Below are 20,339 nucleotides of genomic sequence, written 5' to 3'. Positions count from 1 at the left end.
AACTGGCTGCACGACAGCTGGGGCAAAGTGGTGTAATCACCCGTTGCTGTAGGTGTAGTATTCCTACACCTAACCCTAAAATGGACACATGGATTCCTATCAGTCACTCCTATGGCAGGCCTTATCAATCCTGAAGGCAGAGTGCAGGGAATCATGTGGGACGGTGCTCTGGCGCGAGCTGAGCCCGTCGACGGCTTGCGGAACCAAGTCCTAATAGCCGTTCCATGGTGACGCGGGCCAACTACTTTTAATGCATTATAATCCTTGCGGTTATTTGCTAACTTTGGCATCGCATCACCTACACATGTCGAGTAAGGTGTCATACGAATTGGAATACGAACCCCTCGCCAGTCCTGGCGACGGGGTTAGCATTCCCCCCTTTTAGAGGGGCACGACATGGAAGTAACCTTGAACCCCGGTTAAAGTTGACTCAAGCCTCAGCATCACAAGATGGATGCTGCCACCAGACACAAGTCTGACCTCCTGCTGCTGGGAGACCTTCCAGCGAGGGGAGCTTGGACAAAGGGTTTCCTGTCGAGGGCGGTGTTAGCACCATCCCAGACAGGGTTTGTGTATCCCAGGTAGGCAGGGCTGAAAGGAAGGTGATTGCCAGTGGCACCCCGGTGCTCACTGTGCATAGCCCGGCTCAAACCAGTTTCGGGGGCAACCCTGCCCCTGAGCCGGGGCGAAGCCGGACAAAGGATAGGGGTGTCACCACCCCCCTCCTGGCTCCACCCATAGGTAGGACCTAGTCACGGGCCAGCCACTTTTCTTAGAATAAAGGTAGGAGCGAGTCCCCTTCCCAAATTGGATAATTCTGAATCTTGAACTACTTTCCACGAAAGGAACTCTTGACTATTTCTGAAGACTCTCCCTTGTGGCTAAGGAGTAGCCACCCTGCACCAGCAGGCACCACCTAAGCGCTTGCGGTTTGCTGTACGTCTCTCCTACGGATCAAGACTGCCCAGCTCGACGAGACCCGAGTTCCCTGCCATCTCTGACCTTTTACCTACATCATCAGCCCAGCTGAGAGTCGTAGGTGTGACGAGACCTGCGGGACCGGCCATCTTCAGAACCTGCACGACGCTTATCTAGCACGCCCACCGAGGGACCCTCGATTGAGTGCACCTAGGGTTTGAGAAGCCCTAACCCTGAGCAGCTCCAGCACCGAAGTCTGCCTCCCCAGCATCCACGAGATCTACGTGGGGGCCCTTCCGCTCCTTGCTGTTCACCACGTTGTCCGACCACTTGCCGACCGGCTTGTGGCCCTCTTCACGACGCACTAAGATTGTTTCATCACTAGTCTGGTTGCTCCAGACTGGCCCTTGCTCCCCTTCCACAGAGGAGTACCACGGACCCTCCTGGTCCACTCCAGACGCCATCTTGACTCCACCGCGTGGGCTTGCCACTGCCAAGACCTGCTGCCCCACTCATGGGCCCAGCATCATCGACAGCAGACACCTGCGTGGGACAGCTCGCCCTCCATCCTGGTCGCCGCCGCGCCTCCTGGTCCGAGGAACAGCCGAGTCGGACGTCATCCACTCACCTGGTCGAGGTGACTTCAGCCGGTACCTTCCTGGTACCCACACGATCGCTGGCTAGCGGTTGAGAACTGAGTCCCCTCTGCTTTCAGGTTTCCTTCATCACCGATCCAGGCTTGGATCTCGCTGAACATCGTCACTGGTCGCCTGCCAGCAACTTCTTCTTTCAGGCTCCTGAGACTACAACGAGGACTCCTGACATCTTGCCGAACCTCCCGCAGCCGCAGCCTCTGGGCTAGGTAACTCGAGCATTTCGGTGCTCCATCGCAGGTTCGCTCTACAAGTGTCCAGTTCCTTTTTCGTTTAGTCCCACTGATCGGATCACTCCGGAATCAGTAACTCCAGACTCTAACCATTCGCATTTCACTGTTAGTGTATATGGTTTCTCGTGCCCCTCGGGCATTTGTGTAAATTGTGCAACTTGAAGTATTTTCATAAGAGTTTTGTAGTGTGCTTAGCTCCCTGACTCATAAAGAGCCAGGGTAGTCTTGTTATAAATAAATATCCTTTATTTTCATAACAACTTGTGTGGTGTCCTTTCACGTGGTGTTCAAGGGTTAAATGTGGTGGTAAAACAGCTGGCTTAACACGCCCTCTAGAGTTTAGCCTAAGACGGCTCGTATCCACGCTACTAGGATAGCTGGTCTATAAGGTTGACTTACAACCAATCATCAATAAGGGTCGTTTGGAATGATACACAGTGATCACTAGAATAGTGAGCACTACATATCAGGCCAACTTCTCACATTGGTGAGCAGCGTTTGGGATTTGAGCTTGCTGTTGTTTTACCACACACGTATCCTAAGAATATCGAAGTAAAAGATCACATAAGTACCCAGGTACATATAACTTAACTTAGAATACTCCGAGTTCTACTGAACCGGCTGTTGTAGTGTAACAGGGCTTAGCACACCCTGACTACAACTCTTAGCAAGGGATCAGTAGGTAAACACATAGTGTAGGTAGGTGCATCACTTACACCTCACTAGAAAAGCATGTCGGTCCACGGAGAGTCTGCGGAGACTCCCTTAGTGGTCAGTGACCCTCCACAGGTCGTGTCACGATATGCAGCTCTTAGCTTCAAGGAGATGAGACAACTGTGTGCCTCCAGGAAGCTAAACCAGGGTTCTAACCCTACCATCGCAATTCTGATAGGTCTCTTAGAGGCGTACGATGCTAGGAGGTCCTCTAACACAGGTCCCCCCAGTGCTGATGGGAACATGCCTCCCTTAGAGGGAACCCTCGGTGACCCCGACCTCGACCTCCACACAGAGGAGGAGCACGAGGAGGAGTTATCAGAAGACGAGGCAAACAAAGGTCCAGTGGTAGTCAGCAGGCTTACAAGGACCAACTTAAGCAGGCATGAGAATGGAACTGGGGGAGCCCCGGGCCCACGCTCAAGCAGGCCTAACCTTGGGAACGGACGAGCCAGGTCTCTCTCCAGAGGCTCTAGCAGATCGGTTCATACACATGTCTCTCAGGCATCTTCTCGGAGAGGAATGACGTCCCCTCAGAGAAGGGAGCATGAAGCGAAGATGAGGGAAGTCAATCTGAGGATCGAGCGGGAAGAACTTGCCCTCGCCAAGGAAAGACTTGCCCTGGCCCGAGAGCAGAAATTAAGTGGGTTAGATCCCACTGGTGGCAGCATTCTCAATAGAGAGAAAGACAGGGGTATAGACACTAGACACCTGAGTAAAATAGTGTCCCCCTTTAAACAAGGGGACGACATCCACAAGTGGATAACTGCTTTGGAGAGGGCCTGCACTGTCCAGTGCGTCCCCCCAAGTCAGTGGGCAGCTATACTGTGGCTTTCCTTTGAAGGTAAAGGAAGGGACAAGCTCCTCACTACAAGAGCTGAGGATGCTAACAACTACCAAGTCCTGAAGAACACACTGATTGATGGGTTCGGCTTAACCACGGAACAGTACCGGGTGCTGTTCCGAGACACCCAGAAAATTCAGTCTCAGGATTGGACTGACTTTGTCGATTGTGCCACTAAGGCTTTGGAAGGCTGGTTGCTGGGTAGCAAGGTTACTGATTACACAGGATTGTACAATCTTATCATGCGAGAACAGATTTTAAACAACTGTCAGAACCAATTGTTGCATCAGCACCTTGTCGACTCGGATCTGACCTCTCCCCAAGAATTGGGAAAGAAGGCAGACAGATGGGTCAGAACAAGGGTCAAGCAGAACCAGAACCAGGGTGGTCAGAAGAAAGCAGACCAAAAGGGTAGTAACAAGAACGAACAAAATGACCAGAAGTCTTCGACAGGTCCCCAACAAACCAAAGAGGGTGGGGGTCAGGCTTCACAGAAGAAGAAGACTCAAGAAGGCCAGTCAAAAAGGTGGTGCCAATACTGTAAAAGTAAGACTCACTGGTTTAGTGAGTGCACCAAGAAAGGAGGGCAAACTCCTGCCACTGCAGCCCCTAAGGCACCTGCACCCCCTAGTACAGTCAGCAGTGGTAGTGCGCCTCCCAAGGCATTAGTTGGGTTAACCTTGGGAACCGAGGGGAGTGACGACTTAGTCAGCACGCTCACTCAGGCCGTCCTTGTCTGTACAGGGGATATGGATATGTCCCCTGATGCCAGTCCCAATACTTTGGGCAAATACAGACAGACGCCTTTGAGCAATGGAAAAGTGGCTCAGGCCTACAAGGACACTTGTGCCAGTGTCACGATGGTGACACCTAACTTTGTGGACCCTGGACAGATCGTGCTAGGTACCAATTACCTAGTGACCAATGCCAGCAACGTCACTACCAATCACAGTATGGCAGTTGTTGATTTCTCCTGGGGAGGGGTAAGTGGCCCGAAAAAGGTTGTGGTTAGTTCAGACCTCCCCGTAGAATGTCTGTTGGGCAATGATTTGGAAATGTCACAATGGTCAGAAGTGGAGCAGAGGACTCACATGGAAATGTTAGGCTTGCCAGCACATGTCCTTGCTGTGACCAGGTCACAGGCCAAAAGATGCCCCACTGAACAGGTGCTGGATCCTGGAAGAACGGACCAGACACCTTCCAAGAAGAGGAGCAGTAAGGGTAAGGCTTCGCCTTCCCCCTTGCCCCAGGTCGTGGATCAAGTCTCTGAGGAGGCTGACCTTAAAGAACTGAGGGAAACTGAGCCGAAAGAGCTTGAACCTGGTCAGGTTGAGTTTCTGGGCTCAGGGGGACCCTCCAGGGAAGACCTGGGGAAGGCACAGTTAGACTGCCCCTCACTTGAACCCCTCAGACAGCAGGCTGCTGCTGAGGCTGCAGGGAACGCCACAGGTACCCACAAAGTGTACTGGGACGATGGACTCCTGTACTCCGAGGCAAGAGACCCCAAACCTAGCGCGACCAGGAGGCTGGTCATCCCCTTGTCTCTGAGAGGTTTCCTTCTTACCTTGGCCCACGAGATTCCCCTTGCAGGTCACTTAGGCAAGAATAAGACTTGGGACAGAATTGTTCCACACTTTCACTGGCCCCACATGTCCGAAGATACGAAGGAGTTTTGCCGCTCCTGTGTCACTTGCCAAGCCAGTGGTAAGTCAGGTGGCACGACAAAGGCCCCCCTCATACCACTACCGGTGGTGGGGGTACCCTTTGAACGAGTGGGGATCGACATTGTCGGACCAATGGAACCCCAGACAGCATCAGGGCACAAGTTTATACTGGTGGTGGTGGACCACGCCACCAGGTATCCTGAAGCTATTCCCCTTAGGACCACTACAGCACCTGTGGTGGCACGGGCCCTACTTGGAGTGTTCTCCAGAGTGGGCTTCCCTAAGGAGGTCGTCTCAGACAGAGGTGCAAACTTTATGTCGGGATATCTGACTGCAATGTGGAAGGAGTGTGGTGTCAACTACAAGTTCACCACACCCTATCACCCACAATGCAATGGGCTTGTTGAGAGATTCAACAGGACCCTAAAAGGGATGATTCACGGACTACCTGAAAAGCTTCGGCGGAGATGGGATGTCCTGATACCCTGCCTCTTGTTCGCCTACAGAGAGGTCCCGCAGAAGGGGGTTGGCTACAGCCCTTTTGAGCTTCTGTTCGGACATCCTGTGAGGGGACCCCTTTGTTTGGTAAAGGAAGGATGGGAGAGACCTCTCAGAAAGCCGGCATCAAACATTGTGGACTATGTGCTCGGTCTCCGCTCGCGGATGGCGGAGTACATGGAAAAGGCATCTAAAAACCTTGAGGCGAGCCAAGAATTACAAAAAGCTTGGCACGACCAAAAGGCTGTCCTGACTGTGTATCAGCCTGGACAGAAGGTGTGGGTGCTGGAGCCAGTGGCCCCAGCAGCACTCAAAGACAAATGGTCTGGGCCCCACACGATCATTGAGCAAAAGGGAGAGGTCACCTACCTGGTAGACCTGGGAACTCCCCGGAGCCCCCACAGGGTGCTCCATGTAAACAGGCTCAAGGCATATGTCGACAGGGAGGGCATGGGCTTGCTCATGGCCACAGATGAGGGACAGGAGGAGGAGAGTGACCCTCTCCCGGACCTGCTCTCTCAGAACCCTGACGATGGGTCAGTAGATGGTGTTGTCTTTTGTGGCAGCCTCTCTGGACATCAACAAAAGGATTGTAAACAGGTTCTTCAATCCTTTCGACATATGTTCTCTCTGACGCCCAGTCAGACCAATTGGTGTACCCATGAGGTCGACACTGGGGACAGTCTGCCCGTAAAGAGTACAATCTATCGGCAACCTGATCATGTCAGAGACTGCATCAAGACAGAGGTGCAGAAAATGTTGGAGCTGGGAGTCATTGAGCCTTCAGACAGCCCCTGGGCTAGTCCCATAGTTCTCGTGCCGAAACCTCACACCCAGGGCGGTAAGAAAGAGATGAGGTTTTGCGTGGACTACAGAGGTCTCAATGCAGTCACTAAGCCTGACGCCCACCCGATACCAAGAGCAGACGAACTTATCGACCGGTTGGCTTCGGCCAGCTACTTAAGTACGTTTGACCTGACAGCTGGGTATTGGCAAATCAGGTTAGCTGAGGAGGCCAAGCCCAAAACAGCATTTTCTACCCCGGGTGGGCATTATCAGTTCGTGGTAATGCCCTTTGGTTTGAAAAATGCACCTGCCACCTTCCAAAGGCTGGTGAATCGAGTTCTCACTGGGTTGGACGACTTCTGTGCGGCGTATCTGGACGATATCGCTGTCTTTAGCTCCACCTGGGAGGATCACCTGGTCCACCTGAGGAAAGCGTTGGAGGCCCTGCAAAAGGCAGGCCTCGCTATCAAGGCCACTAAGTGCCAGATAGGGCAGACACAGGTTGTATACCTGGGCCACCTTGTAGGTGGAGGCCAGGTTCAACCATTGGAGAGCAAAATACAGGCCATCCAGGACTGGGCTCCTCCAACCACCCAGACTCAGGTTCGAGCTTTCTTGGGCCTGACTGGTTATTACCGGAAATTTGTCAGAAATTATGGATCCATTGTGACCCCGCTAAACGACCTGACAAGTAAAAAGATGCCAAAAAAAGTTCAGTGGACAGCAAGCTGTCAGAAGGCATTCGATGACCTAAAGCAGGCCATGTGCACAGCACCTATCCTAAAGAGTCCAGACTACTCCAAACCATTCATTGTCCAAACAGACGCGTCGGAGCTGGGTGTGGGAGCTGTTCTATCTCAACTGAATTTTGATGGTCATGACCAGCCCATAGCTTTTATTAGCAGGAGGCTGACCCCCAGAGAGAAGAATTGGTCAGCTATTGAGAGGGAGGCCTTTGCTGTGGTTTGGCCCCTGAAGAAGTTGAGGCCATACTTGTTTGGCACTCACTTCAAGATTCAGACCGACCATAAGCCCCTCTTGTGGCTAAATCAAATGAAGGGTGAAAACCCCAAACTACTTAGGTGGTCCATTTCCCTACAGGGGATGGACTTCACAGTGGAGCATAGACCTGGCACTGATCATGGCAATGCAGATGGGCTCTCCAGGTATTTCCACTTAGAGCAAGAAGACTCACCTGGTCAAGGTTAGCTTATTGTCCCAAAGTTTGGGGGGGGGGTCATGTAGGAGAGTAGGGTCTGCAATCCTATGATCACCCAGATTTTTTGCTTTTGCTTCATTGGTTTACGACTTTCCCTGGCTGTGGGCCTGCCAATCAGACCCACAGCCTAGCTGTTCTCTCTCGAAATTAACACACATGTACATTAGGTGCATCCACTAATTGGAACTGGGCCGCCTTGTCAGTCCCTGTCTCAGCATACCACAGGTATCCAGGGCATCGGTGTACCCAGGGCCTACCGGGGGCTGCAGCATGTATTATGCCACCCCTGGATGGCCGCCCAAATCTGACACAACTGGCTGCACGACAGCTGGGGCAAAGTGGTGTAATCACCCGTTGCTGTAGGTGTAGTATTCCTACACCTAACCCTAAAATGGACACATGGATTCCTATCAGTCACTCCTATGGCAGGCCTTATCAATCCTGAAGGCAGAGTGCAGGGAATCATGTGGGACGGTGCTCTGGCGCGAGCTGAGCCTGTCGACGGCTTGCGGAACCAAGTCCTAATAGCCGTTCCATGGTGACGCGGGCCAACTACTTTTAATGCATTATAATCCTTGCGGTTATTTGCTAATTTTGGCATCGCATCACCTACACATGTCGAGTAAGGTGTCATACGAATTGGAATACGAACCCCTCGCCAGTCCTGGCGACGGGGTTAGCATTCCCCCCTTTTAGAGGGGCACGACATGGAAGTAACCTTGAACCCCGGTTAAAGTTGACTCAAGCCTCAGCATCACAAGATGGATGCTGCCACCAGACACAAGTCTGACCTCCTGCTGCTGGGAGACCTTCCAGCGAGGGGAGCTTGGACAAAGGGTTTCCTGTCGAGGGCGGTGTTAGCACCATCCCAGACAGGGTTTGTGTATCCCAGGTAGGCAGGGCTGAAAGGAAGGTGATTGCCAGTGGCACCCCGGTGCTCACTGTGCATAGCCCGGCTCAAACCAGTTTCGGGGGCAACCCTGCCCCTGAGCCGGGGCGAAGCCGGACAAAGGATAGGGGTGTCACCACCCCCCTCCTGGCTCCACCCATAGGTAGGACCTAGTCACGGGCCAGCCCCTTTTCTTAGAATAAAGGTAGGAGCGAGTCCCCTTCCCAAATTGGATAATTCTGAATCTTGAACTACTTTCCACGAAAGGAACTCTTGACTATTTCTGAAGACTCTCCCTTGTGGCTAAGGAGTAGCCACCCTGCACCAGCAGGCACCACCTAAGCGCTTGCGGTTTGCTGTACGTCTCTCCTACGGATCAAGACTGCCCAGCTCGACGAGACCCGAGTTCCCTGCCATCTCTGACCTTTTACCTACATCATCAGCCCAGCTGAGAGTCGTAGGTGTGACGAGACCTGCGGGACCGGCCATCTTCAGAACCTGCACGACGCTTATCTAGCACGCCCACCGAGGGACCCTCGAGTGAGTGCACCTAGGGTTTGAGAAGCCCTAACCCTGAGCAGCTCCAGCACCGAAGTCTGCCTCCCCAGCATCCACGAGATCTGCGTGGGGGCCCTTCCGCTCCTTGCTGTTCACCACGTTGTCCGACCACTTGCCGACCGGCTTGTGGCCCTCTTCACGACGCACCAAGATTGTTTCATCACTAGTTTGGTTGCTCCAGACTGGCCCTTGCTCCCCTTCCACAGAGGAGTACCACGGACCCTCCTGGTCCACTCCAGACGCCATCTTCACTCCACCGCATGGGCTTGCCACTGCCAAGACCTGCTGCCCCACTCATGGGCCCAGCATCATCGACAGCAGACACCTGCGTGGGACAGCTCGCCCTCCATCCTGGTCGCCGCCGCGCCTCCTGGTCCGAGGAACAGCCGAGTCCAACGTCATCCACTCACCTGGTCGAGGTGACTTCAGCCGGTACCTTCCTGGTACCCACACGATCGCTGGCTAGCGGTTGAGAACTGAGTCCCCTCTGCTTTCAGGTTTCCTTCATCACCGATCCAGGCTTGGATCTCGCTGAACATCGTCACTGGTCGCCTGCCAGCAACTTCTTCTTTCAGGCTCCTGAGACTACAACGAGGACTCCCGACATCTTGCCGAACCTCCCGCAGCCGCAGCCTCTGGGCTAGGTAACTCGAGCATTTCGGTGCTCCATCGCAGGTTCGCTCTACAAGTGTCCAGTTCCTTTTTCGTTTAGTCCCACTGATCGGATCACTCTGGAATCAGTAACTCCAGTCTCTAACCATTCGCATTTCACTGTTAGTGTATATGGTTTCTCGTGCCCCTCGGGCATTTGTGTAAATTGTGCAACTTGAAGTATTTTCATAAGAGTTTTGTAGTGTGCTTAGCTCCCTGACTCATAAAGAGCCAGGGTAGTCTTGTTATAAATAAATATCCTTTATTTTCATATCAACTTGTGTGGTGTCCTTTCACGTGGTGTTCAAGGGTTAAATGTGGTGGTAAAACAGCTGGCTTAACACGCCCTCTAGAGTTTAGCCTAAGACGGCTTGTATCCACGCTACTAGGATAGCCGGTCTATAAGGTTGACTTACAACCAATCATCAATAAGGGTCGTTTGGAATGATACACAGTGATCACTAGAATAGTGAGCACTACATATCAGGCCAACTTCTCACAATCATCATAAGGTAGGTACTCATGAACCTCCTCCTCATAGTAGTTGCCATGAAAACCCTCTGCAAACACTTTGAACACGCAGGAGAATACCAATATAGGTGCAGGCTGGAGGCTGCAAGATTAGGGGAGCCCCAAGGACCACAAATAGGAACGCACCAGAACCCACCACGCGCTAAAAAACCCTCAGAAACTTCTGACAAGGTGTCTGCCCCCCAGCGCGTGTAAATAACAATCACAACAATGCCCCCAAGCGGAATTCCGCCCGCGAAATGCGTGGCAAATGACTGGGTGCCTACAGTGCTAATAAGCGCGTTCCACGCGGGAAGAATCCCGCAATACAGACCCCTGCCGGGGCATAGAAATCAGCCGGTAATACAATCCGCTTCCCTGCGGACGTAAATGTGAGGCAGATGGTGGCGACAAGGCTCCAGAGCTCGTTACTCTCCCGCCGCGCTCCACAACTGAAGAGCCGCGACGCGAGAGCAACGAGACGAACGAGTCCCCCTAGTGGCCACAAGCGACGCCGCACTCACAAGGGAGCCGGCCGCGTTAGGAGCGACAAGCGTTCCCACGGCCGGTAGGAATCTGTAAAAGAAGGCAACCACCATGAGCATGCAAAAAACCAATACACTCGTTATCCAGTTAGAAAATAAATCTAGAAACGCTTACAGCAACACATAGGTTTAAGAATGAATAAAAGGGTACCTAACTAGCTGCGCAGCAGCGAAGAAAGAGGAAAGGAGGAAACCGACAGAGGACTTTAAATTGGTGTTCATGGAAACTGTGGGTGGACTACTTACCTAATCGTCTCCCTGGTTGTAGAGAGTTGTAGTTTTTTATTGTAATGTTTGTATACTGTGTTGTTGTTGTTATTTTAATAAAGCGAAGAGAGAGATAGCATAATCCGAAGCCTCCGGTCCTGACATAGAATTAAGAATAGTAATTAGAAAATTAAACTCAGAAAAAAAAATTTGAAATAAGTTTGAAAAAAGCCTAAATTCCCAAAAATTGTTGAAAATGTAAACAACATTTAAAAATAGTTAGTGTAGGGGAAAGGTTAGAATTATATTAGAATGGTAAAGTTAGGAAATGGGTAAGAGTGTGCCTAAGGGCTTAGGGTTAGGACTAGAGATAGGGTCAGGGATAACGTGAGGGGGAAGGAGCGGGCTAGGGTTAGGTTTATTTTAGGGACAGAGATAAAGCTAGTATTAGGAACAGGCGTTAGATTTAGGATACATAACCCCATGGGGTAATTGACTGGGTGTGCATTACATGATAAAAATGGATTTAGGGTTAGACCTTCTCGGAGCATTACTAGAGAATTTGAAATAATTTTTTTAAATTGTTTAACTAATTGCCAATTACACAACCATCATTACATTTTGAACTTTTTTATCGATCTTTGGCCTTTTCCACTTTAAATTTCGGACTTCCAGCATGGATGAATGAGGTCAGCCATGTTGTACAGAATGAGGCACAGCTACAGAGCTACTGAGCCCCACCAGGTCTCCTGCTTTGAATCGCTTTACTTTGCGCCTGCAAATGTTCTGAAGCAGGCTCAAGAATCTACCATTGAGCACCTTAATAGACCGCCCAGTGTTGCATCATGTCCAGATAAGTTGTGCTTCCTCTCCTCCAAAGTAAATGGGGTGTGGTCAGGCAGATGAGGCCCTGTGTAGTTAATGTGTGCGTGTGTCGGTAAACTCACCTAGCAGGACAGAGATTCGCTATTTGTGGCTGTGCTTTCCTTAAACGACCCTGCTGGTGGTGTGCAGGGTCAATATTGTATGCGTGTGTCTAGGAAGTGTTTGAAATATGGTGTGTTGTGGACATTAAGACTTTATGGTGACATGGAAAAGGGTGGACCTTCCGGCCTATTGTTCATGGTACACCATTAATTAAATAATGGGGCTTTGGCCTTGATATGTCAGGGCGCACCTACTTTATTTGAAAATGATATATTGTATATTGATGTACCAGTAGTGTAACCTGGGCTGACTGACATTTTGTCTCTCGTAGAGTGGTCTCACCTGTGTGGCACATGCTATATGAAACTATAAAATAAATTTAAAAAATGAATAGATAAATAAAAAAAGAAATAATAAAGTTTTCTTGGCCATAGGGTGGTACTGGCAGAAACAATTACATTTTAGCATGCCTTATGCTTCCATTGAATGTGTTTGCCTATTTAAAATACAGTGGGGTACAGCTATGATATGTTGCTACTCCAGTCATATTACATCATCCCCGATAGACGGTGGCACCATCAGCATCCCTGGTATGTGACTATGATAGATGGGCATGTGAAGCAGAACCTATTCATGATGCACACTATTACATGTGAGTATTTGATGAACATGACAGCCTGGTATTTGGGAACAAAGCTCATGGATTTACTAACAATGAAAACGTAATATTTTCTGGAGAAAAAATATTTTATGAAGATTACAATTGTAAAAAACATGTGTTTTTAGAATCATGTCAAGCTGATTTTTGGGACCAAAAACATTGGTTTTATATAATACATTTAAAGCTGATATTTTTGCGATAATTCCCGGGTGACTATCTCACTTCAGGTCATTATAGACACTGACTCCAGTTCTGAAAGTTTTTCCTAAAAATCATTGATTTGATGTGTGTTACTCTAGTTAGTTCAATGGAAGCAAAACATGGCTGCAACACCCAGAATGGGATAGGCTATCACACAAAAGGCCAGGATCTCTTTAATGAACACTACATTTCAATGCATTAACAGTTCACTTCTGCTCTCAGAACCCAGCTACATCTCCAATCTCTCGCTGACCTTACCATAACGCATACATACATACATAAATTAGCAATTTCTTTGGTGCCCGAAGGCATTGGCTGCTGTTGCTCCTATTTCATGATTATTTATAGGCAAATCATCTTCTATATTGTTCTTTTTTATGATTTTATCATCCCTACTTCTGTTTGTAGTCAGAATCTGAAAGATGTGGATGGCCCTACAATGTGTCTGCTATCCTAATCTGGACGGTCTCTGGAATGTGAATGGTGTCCCTAGTGGCTAAGCCCTTGAGATCTGCCCAGCCTGAGAGAAGGTTTGCTTGTCCACTGCCTGGGACTATGACATCTGTGCAACTTTTGAGTCCACCAAGGTCCTTCATATTACATTCTCATTCATAACTATGACTGAGGATCAACTTGAAAGTGGGACAATCAGAAATTTAAAGGAAGTGAAAGGTATTGGTGAGGAAAAGCGCAACAAACATTTTGGAAAATGACAGGAGGCCATGCAAAATGGAAAAAGAAGAATATTTCACTGACTGAGAAACTATCTCGCCATTGATGGAGGGAAATTAACTGGAAAAAGGACCGTTTCGAAACCAGGTTTTATGGGAGTGCAGGGCACCTTCACACCACAGAGGAGAAGGATCTATTTTGTAAGACTCTCCTTGCTCATTGTAAAAGCAGTATTTTTCTAGGTGGATACGGTCAACAAAGGATATGGTCTCCTGTTGTCTTTAGTGAAGATGGTGAATTATTCAAGTTCTGGCCTGAAAGCCCAATGTGCACCTCACATAATGGTGGCAAAAATGATAGAAAAATAGGGATGTCCAATACTGCACATGCCTGTGGGGTGAGGTAAAATGGGAAACAAGAATGGTCCCAAAAGAATTACTTGTTAATACTTGTCAATATTGTATATTAGGGGGACAGCTGCCAGACGGTTTTAAATTGTAATGAGCCTATAAACAAGTCATATATATTTATCCTAAGGTGATGATGCGCAAAGGTCAACTTCATAACAGAGGTTAACCCATGGTATGCAATGAAACTTCTATTGTGCAACATATATAGGCTGATGTTGTCACAACATAAGCATTAGTGAAGTCTTCATTGCAGCAATGAGCCCTTGTGTGATGACACACAAAGAAAACAACAATCAGAGTATTCCATCTCTAAAACAAGCATGGCAAAGTCATTAGGTCTCGGCAGTGAAACCTTTTGACTTTACCAATGCTTCTTGTTTAAGATAGCAGCTGGTTTATAAAACATTACAGATGCATTTAAAGATGGCCTCAATGAATGCAAAGGCACACACAGCAGCCATATTTTTTGGTGCCTGTGCATATGCATGCAAGTGCATGCACACACACTGGTGGCCATCTTGAAATGGGTGAAAAACAATTTTAAAATAGACAGCTGGTGATAGGGCAATAGACAAAAAAAGACACATTAAAACAAGAAGTGGAGGAGGTATGGAGATGGGGTGACAAACGGGCAGGGGTGAGGGAGCGATGAGGGAGCAGGGATGGGGAGGATAATTAAAAAACAATCAGGAGGCAGGGCTGGACTGGGAATGGAAACCGGCCCTGGCAACTGAGTCCGGCCGGCCGCTGGGGCCGGGGGGTGCGCCAGTAAAACACTGCAGCCTTTTTTGCTACAGGGGGACGATATTGCAGCTATGCTGCAAAACCGGACTCTGGTAACGTAAATGGCCACAGGGGTCAAAAACCAGCCCCCTCTTTGCCAGCCCACAAGGAAAACGCCCGGTGCCAGCTACGGCCAGTCCAGCCCCGTCAGAAGGCGTGGAGGAAGCAATGGACGAGCTAAGGGAGGAGAATCACAGAAAGCGAGTAAGCAACGTGAAAGGGCAGGCACTACACTAGGGAGCAAGAAAACACATACATTCCCATTAAAGCAGTAACATCAGTGGAAGGATACAAGTTAACCAATTAGAACACTGTGAGACTGAAGCGCACCAGGCGGGAAAAGCACAAGAATAGGGAGGAATGCCATCAAATCAAGAGGAGACAACTGAGACAGGCAACAAAACCATCCAATTATGATCATGGTAGTGACCCAAAAATCATTTTATGTATATTGGAAAAAATAGGTCTAGCCAACAGACAAAGCTGTTTGTAACCGAGACCTAATAAAACAGAACAAAAGCCAGGAGATCATTCATATTGTAGAAGAGTCCAAAGTGGAACAATCCACATTCAATCAATTAGGATTATACTGGTCAACATGTATGTGTCAAGCATAAAAGTTGGCTGCGATATGATTGACCTACGCAATTATTATGATTGTTTTCCTTAATAGCTAATTGGATACATTTTATGACCACGCGTGAAATTAATCAAATATGTCTGAAAGAACAATAAAAGGAGAGTTACAGATTGTGTAGCCCACTGGCAGCATTTATGATTAAATACAAATTCTTTCTAGTAGACAGCTACCAACCCACCCAAGCTGAACAGCTCTTCACCAGAAAAACATATTAAAGAACTCTTAAATAAAAACAAAAATAAGCTTGTGGTATTGTTGGAATGGTTGGTTTCTTACAGTGACACTATTGGTTCATCCACATATTTTGTGACACATTCTGTAAGAGGGATTGCCCTCTGTGGGCATGAAGGGTGCTTTATACTTTACAGAATACACTTGAACATATTTAACATCAACATTTTTCAATGCCTATTGTCAAACGCAATTATTTTTATTTCTTTCCATATTGTTTTTTAAAATATTTATTTGTGAACCCTGTATAGGAGCAAATCTTCTAAATAAGCTTCTAAATAATAGCATTTGGCAAATAATTGCAAATAATGACATGACCTACTCGCTTGTGATTTTATTCATAAGCAAAAAGTAAAACATGCAAATATGTAACTTTTGTACCTGTGTGACTCTCAAACACCTGATCAGCACTGTTGTTCGAAGCTTTTTTTTAATATACATGTTTTTAAAAAGGTCCTTCCTTGACTGCCGCAGAACCACAGGGACCTGCTTGTGGACACTGCAGAAAATGCTCACTGGACTTATTGTCTGTTCCTAATGTGCATGTTTTCTTTTTTCAGGAAGATGTGATTATGACCTGGTGGCTCCCCTGTACTTTACATCCTTTGACTCTTCATCACGCTACTCCATTTTGTACACATCTAATTTTGCCAGGCTGCACAGTAAGAATTGTTTCTTTTTTGAATTGGGGTAATGACACAAGCATGGGTGTTTATGGCTATGGAAGTTAGGTTTGTTGATTGTTTAATGTTAAATACCCAGTTTTTATACAGACCTGGTCTCATTTTTAAATCAGGGTGTAGTTTTGCAACAAATGGGCATCAGAGGAAGTAACTTGAGAAACTCAAATGATGTTAGACAATTGCTATTTTTTGTAGGTTTCTTCTTTAATCATTTGGTTGCTGTTTCATTATTAGAACCATTATAAAAAAGGCAAAATCATCCTGAAAAATAAGAATGTAAACGAAATAAAATTCTGCTTGTCCATTGTTTCAAGGAATGATGTAGTTCATTATAGCCTTAGAACCTGACCTAGCGGGCTCTACCAGCCATTAAAGGCCCGTCCCACTGTTAAAGGCCCGAGCCAAATGCTTGGGCCTTTAACAAGGGAGCGGGCCTTTAATGGCCAGTAGAGCCCACTAGGAGGGCTCTAAGGCTATTAGAACATTTCGCCCCAGAGGGCAGAATGTTGTAATTGGTAAAAACAAAGGCCTATCGGAGCCCGAGGGGATTTAAATCCCCTCTAGCCTCGAGAGGCCTTTGTTCACAGCAGCAGCTGTGAAGGAAAAACAACATTAGAATGTTGTTCTGAGGGCTTCTACCGGCCCGTAGAAGCCCAGGGCACTCAATTTTTTGCAATGGAGTGCTCAACATTCTAATGTTCTAATACCCGTTACAGACCTTATAACTCACCTTTGTTACATCATAACGGTCTTCCAGGGTAGACTGACAGGGTTATTTGAGAGTGATGTCACCGATCATGTCATGAATGATGCAATATGTGACATCATCAGCAGTGCATTGCGGGCGCGTGAGTTATAGTTAGCAGAACTAACTATAACGGAGGAATTTCTATGGTTTGCTGCTGCTCTAGAGCCAGAGAACCATGTCAGCAGAACTGCTTCAGAGCCATAGAACTGGGTCAGCGGAACTGCTTTAGAGCCAGAGAACCAGGTCAGCAGAGCTGTTGTAGAGCCAGAGAACTAGATCAGCAGAGCTGCTCTGTAGCATAAGAACTAGGTCAGCAGAGCTGCTCTAGAGCCAGAGAACCAGGTCAGCAGACCTGCTGTAGAGCCAGAGAAACCAGGTCAGCAGAGCTGCTTTAGAGAGAGAGAACCAGATCAGCAGAGCTGCTTTAGAGCCAGAGAACCAGGTCAGCAGAGCTGCTCTAGCTGACACTGACTGACTGACACTGATTGACTGACACTGACTGACACAGATTGACTGACACTGACTGACTGACACTGATTGACTGACACTGACTGACACTGACTGACACTGACTGACTACTCTCTACTACTCTACTACTGACTCTCTACTACTCTCTACTAATCTCTCTCTACTACTCACTCTCTACTACTCACTCTCTACTACTCTACTCACTCTCTACTACTCACTCGCTACTACTCTCTACTACTCACTCTCTACTACTCACGCTCTACTACTCTCTACTACTCACTGTCTACTACTACTCTCTCTACTACTCACTCTCTACTACTCTCTACTACTCTCTACTATTCACTCTCTCCTACTCACTCTCTAATACTCTACTACTCACTCTCTACTACTTTCTATTACTCACTCGCTACTACTCTCTACTACTCACTCTCTACTACACTCTCAACTACTCTCTCTCTCTACTATTCTCTACTACTACTCTCTACTATTCACTCTCTACTACTCACTCTCTACTACTCTCTACTACTCACTCTTCTACTCTCTGCTGCTCTCTACCACTCACGCTCTACTACTGTACTACTCTCTCTCTACTACTCTCACTCTACTACTCTCTACTACTCTCTCTCTACTACTCTCTCTCTACTACTCGCTCTCTATTACTCACTCTCCGCTACTCACTCTCTACTACTCTCTCTCTCTACTACTCACTCTCTACTACTCACTCTACTACTCTCTACTACTCACTCTCTACTACTCTCTACTACTCTCTACTATTCACTCTCTCCTACTCACTCTCTACTACTCTACTACTCACTCTCTACTACTTTCTATTACTCACTCGCTACTACTCTCTACTACTCACTCTCTACTACACTCTCTACTACTCTCTCACTCTCTACTACTCTCACTCTACTCCTCTCTACTACTCACTCTCTACTACTCTCTCTCTACTACTCGCTCTCTATTACTCACTCTCCACTACTCACTCTCTACTACTCTCTCTCTACTACTCACTCTCTACTACTCACTCTACTCTCTCTACTACTCACTCTCTACTACTCTCTACTACTCTCTACTATTCACTCTCTCCTACTCACTCTCTACTACTCTGCTACTCACTCTCTACTACTTTCTATTACTCACTCGCTACTACTCTACTACTCACTCTCTACTACTCTCTCTCTCTCTACTACTCTCTACTACTACTCTCTACTATTCACTCTCTACTACTCACTCTCTACTACTCTCTACTACTCACTCTTCTACTCTCTGCTGCTCTCTACCACTCACTCTCTACTACTGTACTACTCTCTCTCTACTACTCACTCTCTACTACTCACTCTCTACTACTCTCACTCTACTACTCTCTACTACTCACTCTCTACTACTCTCTCTCTACTACTCACTCTCTACTACTCACTCTCCACTACTCACTCTCTACTACTCTCTCTCTACTACTCACTCTCTACTACTCACTCTACTACTCTCTACTGCTCACTCCCCACTTCTCATTCTCTACTACTCGCTCTCAACTACTCTCTACTACTCACTCTACTACTCACTCTCTACTACTCTACTACTCTCTCTACTTCTCACTTTCTACTACTCTCTACTACTCACTCTCTACTACACACTCTCTACTACTTGCTCTCTGCTACTCGCTCTCTACTACTCTCTAGTACTCACTCTACTACTCACTCTCTACAACTCTACTACTCTCTACTACTCTCTCTCTACTACTCACTCTCTACTACTCTCTACTACTCACTCTCTACTACTCTCTACTACTCACTATCTACTACTCTCTCGCTACTACTCTCTACTACTCACTCTCTACTACTCTCTCTCTACTACTCTCTCTCTACTACTCTCTACGCTACTCACTCTCTACTACTCTCTAATACTCTCTCTCTGCTACACACTCTCTACTACTCTCTACTACTCACTCTCTACTACTCTCTACTACTCTCTACTACTCACTCTACTACTCACTCTACTACTCTCTACTACTCCACTTCTCTCTACTACTCACTCTCTACTACTCACTCTCTACTACTCACTCTCTACTACTCTACTACTCTCTACTACTCTCTCTCTACTACTCAGTCTCTACTACTCTCTACTACTCACTCTACTACTCTCTACTACTCACTCTCTCGCTACTACTCTCTACTACTCACTCTCTACTACTCTCTCTCTACTACTCTCTACTACTCACTCTGCTACTCACTCTCTACTACTCTCTACTACTCTCTCTCTCTGCTACTCACTCTCTACTACTCACTCTCTACTACTCACACTCTACTACTCACTCTACTACTCACTCTACTACTCTCTACTACTCGCTCTCTGATACTTTCTCTACTACTCTCTACTACTCACTCTCTACTCTCTATTACTCGCTCTCTACTCTCTACCTCTCTACCTCTCTCTACCTCTCTCTACTACTCTCTACCTCTCCACCTCTACCGCTCTACCTCTACACCTCTACCTATACACCTCTACCTCTCTACCTCTCTGTACATGCACACATATGCACATATATATATGCATATATATACATATGCATTTATATAGATGTATGTGTGTATATATATATATATATATATATATATATATATATATATATATATAACATATAAATATAATCTGCATATCTATTTAAATATAAATGCAGGCAAACATATACATATACATATATGCATACATATGCATGGTATGTACATGAAAGTTCGAGAAAAAAAAAGACCTATTGAATTTTCAATGCTTGTTTACTTCGATTCCATCAAGAAGGCATTCAAATGTGTCACACATTTTCCATAAATTCTGAATGGTAGCACTCTAGTTGCTCAGTAAGACAGTAAGCGCTCCAGTTGTTCTTAAGAACACTCTGGGACATTCTGTCACTGGGCTATACTTGGGCTACATCTGGGTGATATTTGGGCTACATTTGGGATCTTTTGTCTCTGGTGGCCATCTTGGGAGATATATTTGTTATGAAGTTTCCTAATTTCCTCATTTACTGC

At 47.2% G+C, this 20,339-nt stretch overlaps 1 protein-coding gene across 1 annotated transcript in view; it reads left to right on the top strand.

The window, feature by feature from the left end:
* Positions 1 to 20,339, top strand: part of CNTNAP1 (contactin associated protein 1) — a 379,706-nt gene that overhangs the window by 77,519 nt on the left and 281,848 nt on the right. The window contains exon 2 of the mRNA XM_085608996.1: positions 15,975 to 16,076. Coding sequence (XP_085465122.1) covers positions 15,975 to 16,076 — 102 coding nt within the window. The remainder of the gene's footprint in view (positions 1 to 15,974; positions 16,077 to 20,339) is intronic.

This window comes from Triturus cristatus, chromosome 1_1 (assembly GCF_964204655.1).
Source record: "Triturus cristatus chromosome 1_1, aTriCri1.1, whole genome shotgun sequence".
Classification (NCBI taxonomy): Eukaryota; Metazoa; Chordata; class Amphibia; order Caudata; family Salamandridae; genus Triturus; species Triturus cristatus.
Note: the sequence above shows the minus strand (reverse complement) of the source record. Positions and strands in the feature narration are given on the sequence as shown.